Source organism: Equus przewalskii, chromosome 7 (genome assembly GCF_037783145.1).
Source record: "Equus przewalskii isolate Varuska chromosome 7, EquPr2, whole genome shotgun sequence".
In the NCBI taxonomy this organism is placed as follows: Eukaryota; Metazoa; Chordata; class Mammalia; order Perissodactyla; family Equidae; genus Equus; species Equus przewalskii.
In genome coordinates, this window is record NC_091837.1 from 56,196,765 (window position 1) to 56,222,402 (window position 25,638).

A 25,638-nucleotide genomic window follows, 5' to 3' on the forward strand; every position below is an offset into this window, starting at 1 on the left:
CTGACAATGGTTTTGAAAATTTTATACCAGCAGAAAAACTGCAATCCTGAACTTAAAGGGACAGAAAATGGGATGGGATGAAAGAAGAGTGACTCCTACAGCAAAGCCAAAGATGTAGAGACCAGAGAGGGCAGAACTGACTGAGGCTGGCTGATCAAATGTCCTCAGGCTGAGAGGGCAGGGCCACTGCCAAGGCAGGCCAAGAGGGCGGGGCTGCTACCCAGCTGGGCTGGGAGGACAGAGCATGGAGCCACAGATGATGATTCTCAGGCCTCGAAATCTAATGGAATTTGTCCTGCTGGGTTTTGGACTTGTTTGGGACCTGTGACCCCTTTTCTCCTTCCCATTTCTCCCTTTTGGAATGGGAATGTCTATCCTATGTCTGTCCCATCCTTGCATTTTGAAAGCATATAATTTGTTTTCTAGGTTTCACAGGTCCACAGATGGAGAGGAATTTTGCCCCAGGATGGACCATACTCTGAGTCTCACCCATTTTGGACTTATTGGTTTTAGAAAATAAGATTTGAGACTTTTTGAGTGGATTAGATTTAGGTGAGATTTTGGATTTAGAGTTGTTGCTGGAATGGGTTAAGACCTCTGATGAAGTTGGGACACGTGAATGTATTTTGCAAGTGGAAAAAACATGAATTTGGTGAGGAGGGTAGAGGATGGACTGTTAAGGGTTGAACTGGGGCCCCCCAAAACTTATGCTGAAGTCCTAACCCCCGATAGCTGCAAAGGTGACCATATTAGGAAATAGGGTCTTTGCAGATGTAATCTAGTCAAGATGAGACCATATGAATTAGGGTGGGCCCTAACCCAGTATAATTGGTGTCCTTATGAGAAGAGATACAGACAGAGAGGGAAGATGGCCACGTGAAGATGGAGACAGTGAGTATTGCTACAAGCCAAGGGATGCCTGGGGTTACCAGAAGCTGGAAGACGCAAGGAAGGGTCCTCTCCTGGAGGCTTTGGAGGGAGCATGGCCCTTCCAATGCCTTGATTTTGGACTTCTAGCCTCCAGAGTTGTAGGAGAATAATTTTCTGTTGTTTTAAGCCACTGAGTTAGTGGTGCTTTCTGATGGCAGCTCCAGGAAACCAGTTCAGCCAGTTATACTGAACACTGTTTTTCCTTGGCCTTTCAGCATTCATTTCCTTCCCCTGCCCCTTTTAGTAACTATCTGATTTTCCACTCCCACTTTTATACCATGTGCTTTGCAGAGCTGACTACACCCATGGATCCAAAACTGAGCATGCAACCTATGCACATCCTGTTCTCGGGCCTCAGCAGTTGCTTCAGGGATGAATGTGGCACTCAATCATGGTCAATGGGGAAAATGGAAAACTGGTGCTCCCACAGTCATATTGTACCATGAGGGATAACCGGTCTGAGAATAGAAACAACAAAGATGGAGAAGAGTCAAGAGATCTCTGAGAGAGATCCTATTTATCTATAAGACAATCAACCACATATAAAGTGGGCCCTACTATTAGAATTTTTAGTTACCTGAGCTTTCATTTAAACCATTTTTGACTAAATTTTCTAACACTTTCAAGTACGAAATTTCTCTTAGGTCTCCCAGTTATTGGCACTGCCCTCCTTCTGTTGCTTTCAGTTGTCACTGAATGCCAGCTTATTCTCTCCTGGGTCACTTCTAAACTTAAAATAAAAATAAAGTTAAGCTTTTGGTCTGGTGTTTCACTGATTACTTAATGAATGAGATGCTTTGAAAATTCCTAATTCAAGTTGTGTCTATGAAAAAAGTTAACCAGGTTTCCTTATTTCTCAACATGGACTCAGTGGATACTCTCATATTTACCGCTTAGTCTTACAGGCTGAAGACCGCAGTGCAGAGAACTTTCAATGGGCTAAGTCAGCAGAAAAATCTTCCTTAAGTTTTTCCTGGAGGAAATAATATAGAAGAGCATCTCTCTTCAAATACCATATATGGATTTAGATTATATTGATATACCCTCAATTTTTGTGCCATTGAAGTGAATATATTTTTTGTTTTTAAATACATTCTTAAAGGTAAGTTTATTATAATAGCAAACCAAATTTTAACATTTACATATTCTTATGTTCAAAAAAATTGTGCTTCCAAGCTTTTTGGAATACTCTCCTAATTTCCAACCTGATTCATAACAGAGAAAAATGCAATTTTGATTTTAAATCTTAGATTTATTTTATCATGTATTCAATTTATTATATATGCACTTTTTTGTAATTTATGAAATGCTAGTTTGAAATTACTGTAGAGTCAATATATTAATTTTTCTCAAGCTTTAAGTAAAAACAAAATATTACTATTCAAATTATATTTCTATTTTTCCTTCATCAGCAGCATTATTTATATGCTTATCAACTCGAAAAAGTTGAATGAAAAATGCAATTTTTTGGGTTCTCCTAAAGGTGGAAATGTATATTGATTGAGAAAGAAAAAAAAACCCTCATGGATGTGGGTATACTAATCTTTTATGCTCTTTTCATGATACCTATTCCATAATTCCATAAGGTCATGATTTAGAAAATATCTAGAAATTCTTTAAGGTCACAATTTAGAATATCAGGTTTTCTATTGATCATAGATGGTATTAAGATTTTGTTTTGTTTTAGGCAGAATCATCCAATATTATCATGCATCTTATCATTGGAATATAAATCTGGTTTCTTTGCTAAAAAATTATACAGTTATCAATAGTTTGTTTAGAGATTATGCATGCATTAATTATAACTTTATAAAATATGACTGTGGAATGATATATAACTTGATGTTGCTATTAAGATTTCAGTTTGGGGAGGATATGTCCACATTAATGCCAAATTTAGCCTACTAAACCAAAAGTAATATTTTAAAATCTCAAATGAGTATCCCAGTAATGATCCTAAAGCTTTTTTTAACATGTTGACAGATACCCTCTCCTTTATGTGGACATAATGTATTTACATATATGTACAACTTTTTATACATAAATTTAAAAAGCTACCTTTTGTGTATAAGACACAGATATAGAGGTGCATGCATATATTTATGAATAAGCAAAGAGAAAATAAGGACAAAAATTATTCGCTGAGTGTAGACACAGCATATACAGTTTTAAAAAAGCTACATCCAGTTTACAGCATCTAAACCTTTCTTTCGTTAGCAATGCTGTTTTAAAATATATTCTCCCCAAGGAACAATACCCTAGATACACAGTATCTACTTATGGCGGATGGTGCTGCAAATTGTCTAAAGGCATGTAGTCGTCATGGACTTCTTAAGAAATGAATACTTAAAAATCAGATAAGCACCGAATAAAGGGGGAAGATGGCCACCGCTAAGGAAAGATACACATACTTGTATATTAATGTTCAAGTATGTTTCATTTAGGGCAGAACTTCCTCCAGAGCCTGCAGTAGCACTTGTATCAAACTGCTCTCTTCAGCCTGCTGCTCTGACAACTAACCAGGGGCAAATGTCAGGTCAGCTCCCAGCATCTGTGTCTTGCTATAATTGCTTTGTCAGAAACCTAATAGCTGCCTTCTTTTTCTCACTGAACAGTGAAAAGTAATAGTGTGCAAAGAACTAAATGTTGAAATATTCTTTATCCTCTCCCCAGCATACACCCTGGTTCATATTATATTGCATTTGTGATTTTTCCTAATTGGTGCTAAAACTATGTTTCCTAGGCTACCAGAAAACATTTTAAATTGCAGTATTCATCCTAGTGACCACTGCTCTGTTTGACCATTCTCAGGCTTGAGCATTCCTATTATGTTAGCAGGTATCTCCCTAAAACTGAACTTTTTGCCATCTACGTCAAGCCACATGTGGATATTTATTTAGTGCTTATCCTCATCCCAGTATATAAAGAGGTATCTTTGGGACTCAAAGTGATAAAAAGCCAAAGCTGTTTTAATCCTACAGAGTGACACAAAATTGTAGGATCAATATTCAAAAAGACACCTGGAGGCCATACAATGGGTATACACTAAAATACTAAAGTATGTTGTATTGATAGCTGGTGCTCCATAGAGAACGAGGAAAGGGACTTAGTTTTGTAGACTGAGATTTGATCCAGGAGGTGCTTCTTAAAGCAGGTGCACTTTGAGATGGGTGTATAAATAAACTAGAAGTGGAGTTGGAACTGACCAGTAGCCTGGGCAAAGACATAGTGGTGGAAAGACTTAGGATGAGCTTAGAGGATTAAGAATCCATCTCCACATTCACATACCTCTAAATTTCCAAAGTGCCATGGCTATTGAAAGAAAACAGGACCAACAATGTGGAACTGCATTTCCTACTTGTGTAATTTTTAGTCATGAGTAATATTAGTAATGATGTATAACTCACTGAGTTTGGGGGGAAAAATTAAATGAGAACATTTATGTAAACTCAACATTAAGGTATAAGAGAACACACAAACATTATTATGATCATGTGTGATGTGTTTCCCATACACATCTTGATTTATTTCCCAAACGTAGTTGAGATGATACTTTGAATAGTGAAGAGCTTGGAATTTATACCTGAATCTGGGTAATTTGAAATGGTTTCAACAAGTTTTGTTCTTACAATAAGAGTTATCAAATAAATTATAAAGAAATTAATTTAATGTAAAAAACTACAGAAAGGATTCAGTATTTTTAAAAACTACTTCAAATGCAGGATCCTATATAAAGAATGAAAGAAAACACATGGATAACTGGGCAGTTCCCTAGAAAGGAAATTTTCCTCACATGTATGGAGACACACAAATCTTGACAGCTTCATTGGGCTTCTCAAACTTGCTTCATAGGCAATAATAAATGATAGAAAGATGCAATTGAATTAAACTAATGTGACCTTCTGAGTTCTGTATCCAAAATAAGTATTCAAATTCTTGCATGCTATGAATGTATGATGGCATTAAGAGTTGAAATTTATGAAGCATTCTGATTTTCATTACTCAGAACATTACCCTGAAATCAAAAGGGAACTAAATTCTTTGTGTTATATGGTCTTTTTTCTTCTTTTTAAAGAGAAATAGTGTTTCTAGTGAAAAATAAAAAAATCACTGAAGAAAGAAAGGAAGAATGAAGGAAATAAGGAAAGAAAATCTAAACTGAAAATTAACTTTCACAGGCCTGTTTCTTTTATGAAATAAATTTATTGAACTAAGTAGTCTGTAAGGTCTCTGTAGCTCTACCTTTTTTTTAAACAAGTCTGATATGTCCTACAGTCAAAATAACAATATTTTGAAAAAGAGGCCCTTCTTTTGAAAAGTTATAGATTAGCAGTCCCCAAGTATAGCAACTTTTGTATATGCCCACATGTTTTGCGTTTTTTTAATGCTTCTTTTTGAGTGAGGAAGATTGGTCCTGAGCGATTATCTGTTGCCAATCTTCTCTTTTTTTTTGTCCTCCACAAAGTCCCAGTACCTAGTTGTATATCCTAGTTGTAAGTCATTCTAGTTTTTCTGTGTGGGATGCCACCACAGCATGGCTTGATGAACAGTCCATAGGTCTGTGCCCAGGATCTGAAGTGGCAAACCCCGGGCTGCCCAAGTGGAGCATATGAAATTAACCACTCGGCCATGGGGTCAGTCCCCAACATATGTATTTCAAACATCCCACTGCTTCTGATTCTCTAGACTATTTGTTTTCCAAAGGCCTAAATCAAAGGCTACCTCCTTCCTCTAACTTCTCATGTCCTGCCACATGAAAGCAATCCTGTAGCAAAGATAAAGAAATAACCCAAAGGAAAGACGTTGGTATAGTAAAAAGCTTTAATTGCTATTTTTGGATGGAAATCGTAATGTCTCTGGGATCCAAATAAACTTTTCACTTACATCTACTGATTTTATTACTTAGATTACAGTTAAATCTATGACCTCTTTTTGTACTTTTGCCCTCTGCCCTCTTTCTAGAACTCAGAACAATAACTTCTACTAAATCTCACTTAGATTTTCATAAGGGACTTGGGAACAGGAGGCTAACCACAAACCTCACAGGTGAAAAAAGTGATGTTCCTGCTATGTGCTCCCATTTCCTGAGTGTGCCTGCATATCAGGACCAGAATGCAATATTATGTTTTCTTAAATAACAACACTAGCACCAAAACCAAGAACATGGAATGTTACCAGATTCAATGAAAACTTTGATCTTAATGTAGGAATCTCACTGGACTTTCAATTTAATTGTATCATTTAAAATGCTATTTTGATCTTGCTGTGTTCAAGGCAAAACATTGAAAGGAGCTTAGAACTAAATGTGACTTGATTTTTGATCTATATAAGCATATTTTTTTCTAGAAAAAGGGTGCAGGTATGAGCTCTTAGAAATAGCTTTGCATAAACTCCTAAAACAGTGAGAGGTGGTCCTCCTTATATCCCCTTCACAGGGTGTAATTAAGAACAAACACAGACTGCCCTGTGGACATCTAGAAGCCACTGGGTTGTTGAAGCAAAAAAAAATTTTTTTAAATATTGTTGACAAGGCAAAGAACACTGAGAGCACAGGAAAGACAGAGCTTCTTCCTGAAGGTGAGAAACTTATAAGAGTTTGATCCATTTCAGCAAAATTGATGGGTAAAGATGAACTTTGTTGGCAAGCCTATCAGACAGTGAGGCTCCCTTCACCATTATGAGAAAGAGGTAAATTACCAAGAAAGCAAGCTGTCCTGCTCCAGGGGTGTTCTCTAGGACAGACTTTCTGGGATCACCTGTTCTGCGTACCTATGTCTACAGCAAAAGCTGTAATGTTAGCACTGCGTGATCCTCAGTAAAGATTACTAACCAAATCTATCTTTAAAACTTATAATCAGAAGACTTTTGTCATGAAAGAAAGATGCATTGATATTTTAGAAAGATTTCCACTAAAAATGAAAGTAAAATCATTTTTAATGAAGGCTAAGCCTCAGCCACCTAGAATACCCAACTCTGCAGAAACCCTGCTGTTTCGAAGTACTGAGTACCTGAGGGAACAGCAGCGTGTTTCTTGAGGCCACTGGTCCATTTTATTTACCACATGAGTCATGTCAAACATCATAAATCTCTTTCGGAAGCATAGCCTGATTTGTCAAGCTATTATATTATGTAATTTCATAATAAATTTGTGACTATGGCTAAATTTCTCCAATACACACAATATTGTTGTTTCACAGTATCTAATGGGTTTTAAAGTGGTTAGATTCAAGAGAAAAGACAGGACAAGGAATGAACAAATTATGAGAAATAAATTATAAAAATGAATATATTTGACATAAACCAAATATGTCAGATTCTTCATTTATCTGCTAAGCCTAAAAATAACTTGTTTTAAAATAAATTCTATTAACAAAAATGCTGTCTTCATGGAGAACCTAGTAAACCATATGTTCCCCTGACTTTGGCACCAAAAAGTGTATCAACATATTATGTTGAATTTCTCTGTCTGAATTCAAACCACCTACTCACGTCCTGATGTTTATTCACTTGAAATTAATAACATCCTAACCCAAAGATGTACCTAAAAATTTTAAAAAATCATTTCTATACAAATCTGGGAGAATTCTCAATGAAGCCAGGGAACCAAATAGTAAAGTAGAATGTGTAAGAGAAAGACAAAAAATCAGAAATTGATGCTTGTTCCCAGCTTTCCCCCAAAACCCACAGATGTCAGCAGAAAGGAAGTTTCTCATCTTCAGATTCCCCATCCATAAAAAAGAGATACCATTTGATTTACATGCTTCACAGTACTATTGAGGGATCAATAAAATGATATACTCAACATCAGTACTAAGATATAAATGAATACATCATTATAAAAGGAAAATTATGTACACTAAGGAAAAATTTTATACAGAAGTAACCTTACTCTAAATTTAAGAAAAAAGACAAAGATTCATTGTTTGATGAAACTGTAGTGTCAGTCTTTTGAGACATAAAAAGAAAACGATTAAAAAATCTTTAAGATAGAAACAATAATAATCTTTGTATATAGTCACATAAACTAAACCTATAGGAAAACATTAAACTTTGATTCCTCATTAGCTGAAGTAATGCTGTGGTATGGAAGAGTAGGTATTCCCAAATTACTCATTTTTGATTATTTTGTAGCAGATTAATCTTCGTAATTGCTTTTTGGCATATGCTCAAATTTAAATATCGTCAGATTTAAATAGCAAATCTGAAATGATAGGTTGTAGAGGAAGTCATTCCTTGCTGAATTGGGACCTCACCTTTGCCCCTACTCTTGCCTGCATTTTGTTGTGTATGGGTTCTGAAGCTTCTTAAAAATTGGACATGTCACTCTCCCTCCCTCTTCTCTCTGGCACGTACATAAGTCCAACTAACTTAAAAGAGCATATAAAACCCCGCACAGTCTAGTTTAACCCTTCATATCCAATACCTGCTCCTTTCATTTCTTCCCAAGAACCTCAAGTTTCCCTCATAGGAAGATACTGTTTTTAATACTCAAGAACTTATTGTGTTTGGAAACGCTCTGTGTCTAGGATATCATCCTGTAGCTTTTCTGTCAAACTCTCCTTCATTTCTCAGAGCAACTCGGCAACCTAAGAGCTCTAAGCCTCAGTTTATCTGCTTCATTAAAAGCCATGACAATCACATAAAATAGGCTTGAGAACCACACCTTGCACAGCGCTACATCCATAAATGTTTCTTCTGTTGCTGTTGTTATTAATAATATCATTAATGAGGAAAATAAGGTTTGTGACAAGTTAGATGACTTGGGAAGCATATTCATTCTATCTCAAACAGTTTAAAATTATACATGTTACAAAAGAAATATAATGTATTCTAGGAACTCCCCAAGATGGTACTTTTTCTTATAGAATATATTTTCCTCCTTTGGACGAAAGGGTCATGCTGACACATATGTTGAAAGATGCAAAGATAGAGTTTTTCTCCAAAATATTGTATATAAGAAAGGACAACACTAGGAGTAGAATAAAAGCTGAGGGTGACAGAGGACGGGGCAAGGGGGCGTGTGCTGGAAGGACACAGAAACAGGTCTCAAGCCATATCTCAGTTACCATCACATTGTTTAACTTTAAGCATAAAACCCTATTAAAAAATGTTGCTTTTAGTTATGTATTTGTTAAAGATTATAAATGTTACCGAAAGAACGTACAACTCCAGAACGAAATATGAAAGAAAAGCTGCCTGGCTCAAAAACGATGTCTTGACCATGGTATTTTTTATAGTTTTCAAATACATCCACAATAATATAAAAAAGTCTGTATGAAAATTGCCATGACACTTATGTGTCTATATTTCAAACCTTTGTACCTACAATTGCATTTCTCTTAATAATATGCCCACTCATTAGTACCCTAACAGAACAAAGCAGAAATCATGACAAGATGCTGGTCACAGTGACTATCCCACTACTAAGATGACAGTGTAGTAGGCACGATAGGTTTACTCAATATGTTTAGGTCCTGGGCCAATGGTCTCCTGCTGGTTTACTAGCAGCAATTTTCTTTTTTAACTTAGCAATACATCAGTTTTCAGTATTTTTTTTTCCTGCTTTCTCACCTATTATTATGTCACAAGCAACTAACATGCCATTTCCTCTTTCCTCTGACAGGGTTCTTTTCAATAGAGTCAAAGGTGTCTCACAGCTGCCATTGATTTCCCATCTGTCCAAGTCACCACAAAGACTACGACCCAGCGCTCACGCTGTGCTGTCCTTCCTGAGGGCTGTGTCTGTTGTGTTGCTGCTGGGGAAGCCCTTGGCCATGGTTATGTGACCCCTTCTATAGAGCTACGCGCTAATTTAACTGAAAGAACTGAGAGAAAATACAGCAAAGGAGCCCTTCCGTTATTCAGAAAGCTTCAGCAAGCCAAAGAATAAAATATGTCATCACTCAAAAACAGCAAAAAATATACACTAATGGGAGAGAAATCACCAGGAAGCAGCTGATGCTAATCTCTCACGTTCTGCCTCTGTCTCTCTATTTAGATGAATTATAACCAAGAACACTGAGATAGCTTTGATTTTAAGGAAACAGTAATGAAATAATATCTAAATAATAAAGATAGAGGAAAAGACAATCTTTTAATTTGTGCTATGTCATGGAATTACAAAAGTGAAATCTGACTTTGTCCATATTTTTGAATCATCAAAATGAGGAAGAATTTCCAAGATAGCATAAAAATTCCAGATTTTTATGTTACAAAAAGAAATGCTGAATATATTCTATAATGCCTTGGGGATTGACCTCAGTTCTGTGAAATCTGATTCCTGATAAAGCAGTAGGCACCTGTCCTTGCCCCTGACTTGCTTCAGGGCTGAGGCTTCATAATAACAAGCCTCTTCTGGATTCTGGTGCAAGGTGGCCATATGAAATAAAGTATTTAACACATCTGTAATGCCTTTCATGTTCATAGCTCAAAGAGCTTTATAAAACCCAATTAATTCATCGAGCGTCATAAACTTTGAAGAACCTGCATAACTACAGTTCTACATGTGGTTAATCATGAGCGGCAAGCAGTCAGATGTGTGGCTTAACAGAATCCAGATTTTAACTGTCCAGGTTTTGAATTTTCATGTACCTAGGGAAAGGCAGGGGCATAATGGAGAACCTCTGAGTCATTGGCAAATTCTAGGAATTGTGAGTTGGGTTAAGAATGCTCACAGAAAAGGATAATTTCATTGCCAACACCCAAAAGAACTCTGGCTCTCTCTACGTGGGCAAAAGGAGAGTTTAGATCCAAGTAAGAGAGGGCTCTCCCCATCTTCATGCTTTGGTTGGAAGTGCAAAATCATTTGGTAGAAATCTTTGTGTGGCATGCCAAATGGAATCTGTAGAATTCACAGTAAGAAAAGATAGTTTAGATATTTTTTTAAAATAGCTATGTTTAATATATTTTAAAAGGCTAACTAAACACTAAACCAGTGCCTAGTGCATAACCCATTCCCCAGGTGAAGTGCAACACTTTGAGAAGCTTGTAACCTTTTTCAAGTTCATATTAAGACAAAACTGTCCTGCTTGGAATAACTTGCTTACTGGGGAAACCTGGATTGCTAGTTATGGAAGAGTGCAAAAATCTTTGTGAATAAAGCAGATAGTTTTTCAACAAAAAACTGCACTGTCAAAAACATTGTGGGCAGAGGCACAAATGTTACGAGTCCGAAGAATTTGTTCCCGAACATAGGTTTTCCATCGGTGAACATGATCAATGAAAAGCTATAGGATGATGGAGACATCACAAGTGTCAACCTCAGGTAATATAAACTTATACCTTATTTGCCCAAGTAGCTAGGCGACATTTACAAGTCATCCCACTTCTCTAAGCCTCGGTTTCCTCATACGTAAATGAGAATAATAACACTTGTTCTCACAGAGTTGGTGAGAATACCAAATGAAAAAAGTCTATAAAATGCCTATTAGGTTTCCAATAAATCATAGAAAGTACTTTTTTTAATCATTTCTTCCATATCCCCCCAAAATCCCAATTGCACTGAACCTTTTTAGGGCCCACAAAGAATATTCTTATGTGGGGGCAATATTGGACATCCCCCATTCCCTGGTGACAGAGCCTTGCAATAAATGAACACTATGTATGAGGGGAAAAAAGAAACAGTTAATAAGGGAAGTAGGGTCAAGGACCATTGGTCCCTACCCATTCTAGTCCTTACTCCCAGGGCAGTAGTAAAAAGTCACACTCTTCATTATTGCTAGCAGTTTTTCTTTAATGAGTAGAAGCTCTAGGAAGCATATTTGAGTTCAAATTAAAGACCACCAAAATGATTATAGCTCTCTGACAATAGGACAAGTGTTTTGGTAAATAGTAGATCTTTAGTACTGGAGGTGAGATTTTCCTATCACTGGAGGTATTCAAGCAAATGGTGAATATAATATATCTTTAATAATATTTAAACTTATAAATGCACTATACTTTTATATGAATTTCTTTTATCAAATCCTTAAAATAAATCTCTGAATTTGATATTTGTATCGCCTATTTTACAGATTAGGCCAACAGTAGTTAACTAATTGGACCAAATATTGGTGGATGACCAGCTCTGGGGATATTATAGAGTGATAGCATAGGTAGAACATGACATGAATCAGTCATTTAATTTTTGTACCAACTCTATATATGACCGATACTATGCAGGATACATGGCAAGACAACAACCAGGAGAGCCCATTCAATCCCAGAATTCTACCATTCCAATTTCTATAATCATGATCTTTTCTCAAAAAGACTTAGTCTGACTTGAGAACTCCTATATCTGAGATAGTACTATTATTGCTTCTTTCTAGTTTTACTGATACCAAGGCAATAACAGAAAAGATAGAACACCAGTTAAAAATCTCCTTTGCTAGGCTGAATTTATTGATGCTTACTACGTGCCAGGCAAAACGCTAAGTACACAACATACATCTGTCACTTAGAGTTCTCACAACAACCCTGTAGGATTAGTACTGTTATTGTTGTTATCTTGCATACCAAGAAACTGAGGCACAGAGAAGTGGAATAGCTTTCTGAAGGTCACACAATTAGTAAGCTGAGAATCAAAACCAGATGTATTTAACTCCAGAACGTGTAATCTTAATGACTATGCTAGATGGTATTGTATATAGTGCTGTAACTCATTTTAAGTAAGATAAATTTTAGGATTATAATGACAGAAGTCTCAACCGAGGATGTGTATGTGAATGCATACTGTTGGCAAAGAATAATGAGCAAATTCAAAATCAGCACTTTCATATACATTTTATCGGAGGCTACTACTATATTGTTTATTTAACTAAAGGTTCATCGTTTGCATTGTTTAGAATTATTAGCACATGCCATATTAATAATAAATACATAATAATGCCATTCTGAAACGTTTTAAATATTCTAAGACTGGAATGGAAGAAATTTTTAAAAATTTTCTTTGAAGCTCATTGGCTCACAGGAAAAGCAAAAGTGGGCTAAGAATTTAATCGTCTCATCCCAACCTCAATTAGAAATGGGAAGCACCCAGATTATTTGTTGTGAAAATAATTTGAAAGTCAGACGACAGCATACTTTTATCTATAATGTTTAATTTTATATATTATAATTTAGTTATTTCTTATAGATATTAACAAAGAGGGCTAGAGAGAGAAGGAAAACAGAAAAGGCATTTCAGACATCAGGAGAGGAGACAGACAGATGCAGATAAACCAGAGGAAAAACTGAGTGAAACATCAGTGAACAAGGCACTAAAAATACACACATCCACACCACAAAGACATACATCCTTAGAGAAGAGGCAGAAAGATGATACTTCATAGGGATACAGTAAATGATTCATTAATGAGGAAGCAAACCCAGGACACAGAGTTTCCTTATTTCATACCCCCATTTTGTGGCTTTCTAGTCTTTCAAAGTTGTGATGTGCTTTCACTATTCCCAGCACAATCTACTGACATCTAGCAGTAGAATGACCAGAGGAAATTAAAGAGAGGTTCATTTTCATTCAAAATGAACACAATTGGGTCACTATCATAAATGATCAAGTAAATTTATAAAACTATTGTAAATGATCAGTTGGAACTACTTATTTAAATAAGTAACTAGCCTTCAAATCGGATACTAAACAGAATTATAACTCAATTTTAATAATTGCCCCGTTTTCCACCACAGAAAATTTTTGTCGTTGGATCTCCATCGATCTCATGAACATGCATTTTCAAGTTTAAATTCACATCATAAAGACGCAAAGACAATATATTTGTGTACTTCAAAACCATTCAAATTTTTTGCTCTTCTACATAAACCAGACAAAATTAACTGTATTTCCTATAACTAGTGTACACCAGACCCCAAGCCTGCTCAGTACCTGTTGTCTATCCAGACGCATCCTCTTGGCAGCATTTCTACTCTCACTCTCACAGGCTGAAGCCAAGATACTCTCTGCAACTGCTGAAGTAAGGTGAGAAGGAATAGGTCGAGACTAAAAAAAAAGAGAGAGAAAAAATATGAAAAAATTATTAACAGTATCGCTAACAGACCAATGCTATTCTCAGAAGAGCTCACAGGATGTGCAGGAGTATCCATTTATTTCAACTGAACTCATTTCAATAAAAAGAGGAAATGGAAATTGCAAAGATGAAAAATGAAACTAGTTAGAGGTTAAAGCTATAGCGGCTACACGGATCCATCATTCATTCTCATAGCTCCATTGTCACAAGTATTTAGTCTGGCCCATTAAGCTGGAGTTCGAACAGGCAGTGGCAAAATTGCTGACTAGGTTTTGCAAATAAAACAAATCCTTTAATTCTCTTATAACACATGACGATGCACAGCAAAACAAAACAAAAACAAGTGACAAGGCTGAAACATAGTTGGAAAAACTGACAGACATTCAGACCATGTCAAATAATCTTGATATGAAATATATGAATATTTAAAGTCTAAGTTGTGACACAATTGATGTGATTAAAATCCTTTAAAAATACTTTAGTTTAAATGCAAACTAAAAAGTCAGTCCTAGAACAATTCTGATATAACAAAAATTTGATGTTTTAGATGTGAAACATGTGTGTGCCTACGTTTTATTTACAAATGTGTTAATATTACTAATTTAATAGGTACATGTTGAAAATCCATCTCCTATGTAGCCCACATAGAAATTAATTAACCCCCCAACTAAGCTCCTAATTAACTACAAATTGTTTGCAGCTGTCCATATCATTTGTGATAATCAGAAAAGTTTTCCATTCTCTTTTCCCATAATTATATGCAAAATCATCTAACTGAAAGATGAAGTACTTAATGATATTGAACAGTTTTTTAATTAAGATAAACAAATGATAGATAAGAAATAACATGAAAATTAAACCAGTCGAGATAGCAAAATATGAAATTATGAAATAAAATATCTTTTGGGAATCTAGCATACATAGTGGCATGCCACCTCAGGGTTTTCAAAGCCCCAATCTAAAATATGTGGGGATGCCATTTATTAGAAGCCTCTGAACTAATAGAAGTCTGATTTTTTTTACTTTTATAAATGAATATGAGTATGCCTTGATAGCACTTGATTAATTTTGCTAACTCTGGCATGTAAAACGTGCTTTAACAAATTGAAGCATAGGGTTTATGTCTCAATATTCTAGAGTAGCCAAATTCAATGTTTTAACGGACACTCTTCAGTGGAATTTGTGTGGTGTAGAAAGAGACCAGACTCTGACCTTGCTTGAACTAGAAAGCAATTTCTGTGACTGCCTCAGCAGCCTTCCTGATGCTTCCACCTGCAAAGTACCCTCTGTAGGCAAAGGGAAAAATGTATAGGGTACAGGCTCCACCTGCTAGCCCAGTGAGATGTCTGAAATGATGGCTAGACAACTTTGACAATAAAGCATTAGAATGTCTGGAACGCTATATCTGCACAAGAAAGAGAAGAGAATAGCCCCTGAGGTAGCAGGGAAAATGCAGCAGAAGAGTTTTGAGAAAGAAATTAGAAAGCCAGGACTGTGTACTGAGAAGAGGGTCAAAGAAGGGAAATCGAAAAAACGGAAAAAGTATCATAAAGACATAAATATAATTTCAAAACTCATATTGCTTCTCTAAGTTTCATTCTGTATTTCAGAGAAATACAATATGGATAAGAGTCTAGCCAAGAACCAAAAATATATTAATCTACAAAATCAGTGTCTTATTAAAAGATGGCTACTTCACGGCTCAAAATTATCATCTAAACCACATGTAAATTAGGTAAACATGATGTCCTTCTCAACTGAATTATGTTTTTAGGCAAAGGTGTTATAGGAATAATGGGAATAAGAACATTCTATTACGAAAAAAGAAAATATTTATTTGATTGTTGCTGGCATTGTTCAAATAGAAGTAAGAGATCACACACCTTTATTAACTTTATTATTAGACCCTTTGGTTCTAGGAACTGAATTAACAGAGTTTCAATAAAACATCAACAGCTTCCCTTTCTTGATCCAATTATTGATGGCCACATGAAATTCAGAGAGATGTAATTCTGTTCTTCATTAACTTTATTTTTCTCTCTTTATCAAATATCTCCATTCAAAAGTAAGCATATGTAATTTTGGAATTGTGTATATAAAAATATAATATGGAATTTTTATGAAACTGATTAAATTACAGTAATAAACACACAAGTTCCTTCAACACAGAAAAGTATGCTGAAGAGAGAACAAAAGCTAAAATAGGCCTTCAATTTAAATTAGTTAGTAGCATTTCCTTTCAAATTCCTTCTTAATTTTTAAAAACAAAGTGGGAAATGATTTTTACTAGAACAGTAAAAGTTGCTATGCATGATAATTGATATAATTTTCTTTTCAGAGAAAATGATAGAGAGAGTTGGGTCTTACCCAGATATATTAAATTGCCCTTCTCAGAAACTAGAATAATGTCCTGGCTGAGGGGGCTGGATATTTTTTAAGTGACTGGATAACCTAATATTTCAAGATTTTGGAAAAAAATCAACTTCAAAATCCAGCAATCATGCACTGTTTCCTATTAAGTAGGAAAAATAAAAAGAAGCAAAGATATATGGTTCAACATTGCCAGAAGTTAAATAATATAATTTTGAAAATAGTGTTGTTCTGAGTTTATTGTAGAATCATAATTTGGTAACCATAAATGGCCATAGAAATAATTCAGTACAAATTTCTTCTCTACAGTTTGAAGGAACTGTAACCCAGATAGATTAATTAATTTGCCAAAGGACAAACTGAGCTCAATATAGAACCCAGGGTTCATGTCTCCTCATTCTCAACTCTTTTACTCTCCCAAGTTCTGTTGTACACTAAGTAGTTTTACATAATTTATCATTAATGTAAAATAGTCTAGAAAAAAATCCTTACATACAAACTATTGTGCTCAACTCAAAAACAAGCAGATTAAAGATAGCCCTTTATATGTATGTATTACAATCATAATAATGGATTCTAGCTCATTGGAGAGAAGGGCAGAATGAATTAATAAAATCTATATTACAGGTTAAAAAGTATATATGTATTTTCCAGAAAGTTACTATATCTCACATATATAATGAAATATATACTTCCAAGTAGAAAACCAGTACCATCCTAATTTGATTTTATGATAAATATTAATACTACCTAACTTATATTGAGTGCAAAGGATGTGCAGGCATTAATTCAAAAAGGTTAGAATCATTATCTAATTTAGTCTTCCAAACAACCCTTGAGAAAGGTACTTATATTACTCAGATTTTAGAGAAAAATAAATTGAAGTTCTGAGACATTAAATAACCTGCCCCAAATCACACAGCTATGTATGTGGAAACACCTGGATTCAAATCGAAGTCTGACGATAAACCAGGAATAATAATCCCTAGTAAAGATTTATTCTTATTTTACAACCAAGGCCTCAGTGAGCTCAAACAGAGCTAGAGCTCTTAAATACTACCCATTCTTGCAGAGGAATCCATAGACAGCTAACTCCATTTTGCATTTGAGCAAAGAATATATTAGGATCTCCCTAAAATTCTTCTCTTAAAGTGATTGAAATTCTCCTAATATATTTTTCTATTAATTCTTTAAAACTGTTTTTCATTAATAGCACAAAGATAAAATGTATGATATCTAAGTTCTGTCACATGTTCTAAACTGATGCAATCTAAATTCACAAGACTTTTCTGTTGGAGCAACCAGAAGTGCCAAGAAATTACTGTACATGAAACATGAGAAAGCTTAGTTTCATGCCCAAAAAGAAAAGGTGCCAAGTGGAGAGGTTCCTTCTCTCCTGTGAGGCAATTCTCCCACAGATCCTCTTGGTTCTGATATTGATGAGCCAATAACAAATGTCAATGCTCCTCAATACACACAGAGCTCAATTATGCTGCGTTTGGTTATAAGATATTAAGTATAAAACACTTTTGCTTATTTTTCTTCCACTGTTTGGCTTTTATTTATTTCATAGCTCAAAAGTACTTATCCCAAGATAGCGAGAAGGAAATTAATAAATTTTGCTCCTTATAAAAGCAATTTTATCATAGAGAAATTTAAAACTATTATTCAGTGTCAGTTCTGGGAACCATCTTTTCAGAATTCTTCTTTCCCTCAGCACATTTGATAGCCAAGTGCTTATTCTGCTGTCACTGTGTTAGGGTCTTCCCGGAGGATAATCAGCAGTGCGTGTTAAGGGCTGTTGTCAGGGATTTCCTCAGGGACGAGCCCTGAAGATTCCCTCTTACATCAGTAAGGGTGGCCATAAAACACAAAAGCTTCCATGTAATAAGCTGAGATAAGAATATTTTGACAAAAAAATTAAATGTAAAGAATTCAATAGATAATTTATGAAAAACAACACTTCTCCTTTTGGTTGAATATAGCTCAGTAAACATACTATTTGGTATATATCTTAAAAGAACATTTTAAAATGATCCCAAAATGTTTATAACCATATATTCTACATGATTTATACCAGGGTTGAGAAGATTTGTTGCCTATTTTTTTCCCTGGATATGAGATAATGCTAACCACTCCTCACTAATTATCTCTTCATAATTAACTGTCATTCTCAACTGGGATGAGTTGATCTTTTCCCTGCACTGTTCTTATCATGATAATTATCTATGCCCAAATCAGTGGTTGTTTCATTAAACAGATGGCTAAACTGTCACATGAAGCTTTTGGAGTTTAAAAAGTCACATTTTAATTGGGGACTTAAGATGTGATTGCTGTTGGCACAATGTAAATGTGGCTTTCCTTATACATACATGTGAAATTTACCACCATGCCAACAAACTATTCCCATTTTTGGTCTTAAAACCATAAACTAAACAATGTTAGAGTCCTCTGAACTTCTGCTGTACATTTAAGATGCTTCAGGGTTTTTTACAATTATAAAAAAGTAAAAAGAAATCAAGAATGTAAGATTCTGTTCATGGGTTAATATGGCGATGCTCTCCAGACTCTAGTGTCTAACTATAACTTAAATGAGTATTCGACAAGGCCAGATTGGGAGCAACTGTGACATCCACCCAAGATTTTAAGTAGAAAGAACTCTTTCAAAATAATTAAAGCCAATGATTCAGTAGTCAGAGTTTAGATAGGGTCCTAAATTAAGATTATTTCTCCTAATCTTGTTACTTTATAAAATAAATAATTTAAGAATTCTTCAGTTTAGACGATCTGCATATCCTATCTTCCCCAAATGGTATACGTACTCCTAAAGGGATAATTGTTACAGGCTATGTAGAAAGTTCTGCTCTTAAGGAATCCTGTCTATTAACCAGGTAGCTTCATCTGTAGACATCAGCGGAATAAAGCAATAGTTTGGCAACTAAGTCAGACGATCTGGATATTATTATGTAATCAACTACTTACAATCTGTCTGACTGCTTTTGCTATTTAACCTCTCTGAGCTTCACTCATCCTGCCCAGTATCATAATTTCTATTTTTATAAATGGCAAAACCGAGATTCATTCAGTGAGTTATGAACAGGAAAAACAATCTCTATATAACGGGGCAGTTGTTAGAATTCCATAAAGTAATGTACATAAAGTCACGGATATCTTCACTTGCTTATTCAACATACATATTTAATGAGCACTTTCTATCTGTCAAGAATTGTGCCAAGTCCAGAGATACAGAGATAACCAAGATCAATACTGTTTCTGCCATTATAGAGTTTACTTTACAAGCTAATACACTGCTTAGGACATAGGATATAATACATGTAATAAAGTATGTTTATTACAGATAGAACATTTTCTTAGCAATTCTGAAATCTTAATATTGTACAAAATATTTTTCAAAAACTTGGGGGCAAACTAAATTGGCAGAAAAAAACTGACATGAGAATAGTTATAGTCTTTCTTCTTCCTACTTCCTGTGAATATTTATATGTTTTGTGGCAGAAATAATAATATATTTGTATATGGGGTATTTTCCCAGACCCCACTGTGAGTGTTATGCAATAAACAGATTATGTACTCTATCATGTTCCTAAAATCTGAAAAGTTCTGAATTCTGAACCATAGATGATCCAAGATTTCAGAAACGGGCTGTAGATGTGGACAACAGTCCTTATCCCATTCTATGTAGTTTTGGTGGAAATGATAGGCAAAGTGCCAGTTGACCTGACCCAACACATGACAGGCCTGGAAAATCATGGGAGCTCATTCTCTTGTTCCCAGTGACTGATCCAAGAGATGGACATATGATTCAAATAGGGCCAATCAAAGTCCTTTCATGGATACAGGGACCTGGAGTTGGAAGATTCCTCTTGGATTGTGAATTTTAACAATAGAGGCTTAGGGCTGTGGATGGCAACACTTCCCAACAGGTAGCAAGGACCTGTCTGACAGGCAAGTGAATACACAAGAGAGGCACAGGTAAGAAATAGGAAACTGGCAAAGCCCTAACATTTGACCTCAGGGACCCAGCTATGTGTCAATGCTTAGACTATCCAGTTTCTTGAGAAAATTCTCTTGACTAATTTAAAAGGAGGTTGAAAATGCTTTTAACAAAAATGTTAATTAACCTTCATCTAGGCTTTGATTATATATATTTTACTATGAATTAATGGTCTATACTTTGGCCTTAATTTTAGAATATTATTGGCCTTTAATAATGATCTTTCACAAATACATGAGGAATTAATGTCTTATAGTTGCTACATAGAAGCCCAGTTCAGCTAATGTCATCTGACAGTGTCTCTGATCAAGACAAGATAAAATTACCAACTAAAATGGCATTTATTACATTTCTAACTGACTATTTAAATCTCCACTAGGAAACATCTTTTAATTCTGAAAATTAGTGATTATATATACTTATGATTATTGTGGATCACAGTATCTTTTTCCCTATAGTTTACTTATGAAAGCTAAAACTATACACAAATTCTATTCATACAATTAACATCACAATCTATTCACACTAGTTGTCAAACAGATGAAATATTTTAAAAATAGTGTTTCAAGAGTTAAAAAGAGAGTTAAAATTACATGTTATATAACTGGCTTGGGAAAACAAAAAAACTCCCTAAAGATTTAAAATACATTAAGCTAGATTTTCAGTTAGCTGTAGCTTTTAAAACTGAAATACTAATTGCAGAATACTGTGAAACACATAGCACACAATAAAAGTTAGCTTATCTCCCAACTAACTTCTACCGTAAAGTGACACATTAGTAAAGGTCCATTCATCCACTCATCTTTCATTCAACAATTTTAATTCAATTGAATTGAACATGTACTGAGCAGCTCTCATGAGCAACTAATTCCACTATATAAGACACAGCGGGTGATACAGAGATGAATGAGTTAAGAAGCATAATACTCAAGGAACAGAACTTCTTATTAGGGAGCTAAGGCCCAGATATAAATAACAGTAATATAAGACAGGGTAAAAGAAAACTACAAAAGAGGTACCACAAAGTACAATTTGCACACGGAAGAAAGAGAGATTTGAGGCTGCTCTTTGCTAGAAGTGAAGTTTTAGCAAATAAAGACATAGTTGATTAAGTCCTCCGAGTAGTTCAACAGATTCAGACAGCAAAGGTTTCCCAGCAAAGGGAGCCAGGGAATGCAATTTCAGATTAACTGGCATTTTATCATGTCCCTCAGATACCGGGTACATGCTATATAGGAGTTTTTCCATTTGTTATTTTAAGCGCTGTTGGTTTTCATGTGTAAGATAAGTGCCATTTGTTTCCATTTTTCCCATGAGCAAACTAAATCTCAGGGATACAGGTCCACGAGTAACAATTGGTAAAGCATGGATAAGAACCAAGATCCACTGACTACGGCATCAGGGTGCTTTTCTTCAGATTTGCTCACCATGCTGCTAATTTTCCATCGTTTCCTCTGGGTTCAGTTTCCTTCTTCTTTGAGGGCATTTTAGTTCATCCAGAGATGGCCTGTGAGCGGTAACCTCAGGAGCTGTCTGAAGTATCTTTCCTTCTCATTCTGGAAGTAGAGTTTAGCTGGGCACTGATTTGTAGATTAAAAGTAGTTTCTCTAAAAAATTTGAAGATTTTTTTCTTATTACTTTGAAGATTGTCTTCTGACATCTATTTTGAGGGCAAGAAGTAAGTTCAGTCTGTTCTCCTGTTTTAGAGAATTTGTTGTTTCTTCGTGGTGACATTTAAGAATTTCTTGCGTCTGCTGCAGTTTTACTATGATGTATGTAAGTGTGGATTTGTCTCTTTTTTTTTTTAAAGATTTTATTATTTTTTTCCTTTTTCTCCCCAAAGCCCCCCGGTACATAGTTGTATATTCTTCGTTGTGGGTCCTTCTAGTTGTGGCATGTGGGACCTGCCTCAGCGTGGTTTGATGAGCAGTGCTATGTCCGCGCCCAGGATTCGAACCAACGAAACACTGGGCCGCCTGCAGCGGAGCGTGCGAACTTAACCACTCGGCCACGGGGCCAGCCCCAGTGTGGATTTGTTTTTATTTCTACTGCTTAGGACTGGTCTATTTCTCTGTTCTTAGGACTCATGGTCTAATGAGTTCTGAAAACTTTTCCCTCCTCTTCTGTTTGAATGTTGTCCTTGTTCTAATTTCTCCTTTGGAATGTCTGTTAGATCCATTTTTATCATTCTGTTCTCCAAGTTGACATATTTTGCATATTTTCCTTCTCTTTTTTTCTTTCTGTGTGTAATTTCTGTAGTTCTATCTTCCAGTTTATCAATTTTCTCTTTGGCTGAATCTTATCTTCTATTTAACTCATCTAGTAAAGTTTTAATTTCAATGCTTAAAATTCCTGTCATTTTACTTCTAAAAGTTGTGTTTATAATTCCCTTTTAATGGGGGAGTAGCCCTTCCAGGGTCCCAGCTTTACTACATCAGAACATGAACATCAGTTCATGTTCCTGACTAGTCACAAACCAAAATCCACATCTCCTGAATGTGATTGGGCATTCAGACCCCAGCCCTGATGTGTTTGGGCCTACATGCACTCTTTCTACCTTCCTAGTCTGTTATCCTATCAAATTAAGAGCTTTCAACTCTGGCTATGAGTTTTCTGTTAATTTCATGTCCAAAGATATCCTTTTCTTCCTTTTGAGCTTAGCTATGTATTTAAAAATTTGTTATATTTTACTCAGGATTTGTATGTATTTGTAGAAGGAAGGTGAGTGGGGTGTGTATGGGGTTCCATGAGGCTCAGGTCAACATTTTGCTAAAACTGAAGGATCCAATGATGAGCAATTCTGACAATTATGTTGGCTATATTCTTTACACTTTAGTTACTCTTCAATTTTAATAGATTTAGTAAATAATGAGAGAATAGTACCCATAATCCCTGAGTCAGAACAAATCAGTGGACCAAGAGAGCACATATTGAGAGAAAGAGCAGTAGTACCACGTGATGGCTTAAGGTGTTAAAGGAAATAATTGAGCATATTAGAAAAAAGGGTAGAAAGGTACCAGATTATAAGCTAAACATTTTATACACATGATCATATATAATACCCCAATAGCCCTCTTCTTTAGAAAAATGGAGAGAAAAACATCACATAAATTTGTACGGGAATTGAACTAAGCCAGGAATTGAACCTAGGTTTCTCAGTTTCAGAAGGCCATACTATTTAGAAATTTAGAATTTGTTCAGAGATGGTAAAAGTTTGACACGATCAAAGCCAGAATTGAGGAAGATTACTCCAGGAGTAAAGGTAGATTTATCATAAAACGAATGAAGTTTAGGGACCAGGGTCTCACAACTGGATGGGACTCCTGAAGTTTCTGGATGTTGTAAGATAGGAAGGGGAAGCCAAGTTAAAATCAGGAAGTAGGTATACAGAAGTGTATCTGAAAATCGTCTAAAGAGATGTCAGAAGAAAAGTGAATCTTCACTTCTCTGTTTTTGAAAATGTTTGGTATGTGCTACCTTTTCTAACTGTAAATAAATACTCATCTTTCTACCTAATTTTTTGCTCATAATTTTGTATTACTTTTCTTTCAAAAAAAAGGCCTCAAATTTTATAATCTTCAGGCACAAACTCTAGTGCTGTCTCTGTCTAGGAATAGAAAGTAGAAGGGAGCACAAGATGGAAATAGGGAGTTGACATAGAAGGATTATGTGAGTATAGGTATAAAGTATGAAGGGCTAAAACTAAAATGATAGCAGATAAAATTCAAAATTATGGGACTGATTTGAAAATCGTGGCAAAGGAAGAATAAACAGAATTCAGTGAGTGGTAGAATGCAGGCCATAAGTGTAAGAAAGAATCAAATCTCATTCTAAGTTTATGAACAAAGGTATAAATGACAATAGAAGTGCTATTACAAGAAATAGGCAAGTCAAGAGGAATTTACCAGTGATTTGGTAAATGAGGTGCAAGAGCACTGGAGAAAATGGGTTATGGAGAATGTAAAGAGTTCAGTGAGACTATAACAACACACATATACATACACGTATATATGTGTGTGTGTCTGTGTGTATATATATATATATATAAAACAACACAGCTGTCTAGTATCTGTCTGACATTTGGAATGAAATATCAAGGCCTTGTAGATGACTTGGATTCTACTTTGAGAGTAGAGTACTATATAAGAGCAGACCTCTGCAGCTGTGGATGGGGTAATACACAGTACATGGCCAAGCACAGAACCTTAGGAGGTGCCCCAAAGCAAGAGAAGGTAAATGAGGAGGGATAGAAACAGCAAGAGTCTCAAGAAAATGGGGATGATTTAGTTGAGGATGCAATTTTTAGATTTGGTGCAAAGGTAATTGTGTGATCTTCACAAGAACTAATTCAATACAGCGGTGAGAACCAGAGGCTGAAGGCAAGGGACTACCAAGGGAGTTGGTGGTAGCAGGTGTGATCTGTGAGTGTAAAATAATCTTGCAATAAATCTGGCAAAGATAGACGGACTTGGATTGTAGAAGAGGAATTAAGAGATCAAATATTTCCTTAGAATCTGGGGACTTTTTTTAAGGCAAAAGGGAAGAAATTTTCCTCTCTTTCAGTAAAGAAGGAAAACTGAAAATGTGAAGGAATTGGGATGGTTGATGAAGCAACATTCTGATGGTGGTTCAATGACAGAGGAGCAGAGGCAGCAGGGTTATCCTGAGCAAATAAGGCCAGGGTGCTTCTCTTTAAAGAGAGTAGGGGAGAGTTGATGAATTTTAGATGATTGTGAAAATTTTTAATATGGCTTGTGCAGGCTCTTTGAGTGATGACTAAGACTGAGGTATATCCATGCTAATAACGGCTAAAGTGAAATAAAGATATAGATCAATGAAACTGAAAAAATGAAAGAAGTGAGAGTTTAGAAGGTCAGATATCAAAAGTGTTAAGATAGGTATTATAGGAAGTAATTAAAAAGAAATAGTAAGAATAAAGAACTTAGAGGATTGTATGAAAGTATCCTAGGGGATGGGAGATGACATCTATAAAAGAGAGGGCAAAAATTGGTACAAATAGCAGGTGGGGAATTCAAACAAAACCTGCTTGCTAATTAGTATCATTTAAGTTAATTGGTCACAGAGAGAAACCTGCACAGTTGTGCTCATGTTGTGTGAAGAATAATGTAAAGAATATGGCTGCACAGGTAACACACAGTTTTCAATCAAGATCTTGTAGGAAGGACTGGATAGATTTCTGATCAAATTTTTAGTTTAAAGAAGCACTTGAATTCATTTTTTATAATATTTGTATGTGCTATGGAATGAATAGCAAGTGTCACTGTAGCTTTTGCAATGCTTATGATATCAGGGGAGCTGTCA

The 25,638-nt window shown here is 35.4% G+C and overlaps 1 protein-coding gene across 14 annotated transcripts in view; it reads right to left on the reverse strand.

Moving 5' to 3' along the window:
* Positions 1-25,638, reverse strand: part of NOL4 (nucleolar protein 4) — a 356,931-nt gene that overhangs the window by 58,366 nt on the left and 272,927 nt on the right. For all 14 annotated transcript variants that reach the window (XM_070627555.1, XM_008519936.2, XM_070627565.1 and 11 more), the window contains one exon: positions 13,790-13,903. In XM_070627555.1, coding sequence (XP_070483656.1) covers positions 13,790-13,903 — 114 coding nt within the window. The remainder of the gene's footprint in view (positions 1-13,789; positions 13,904-25,638) is intronic.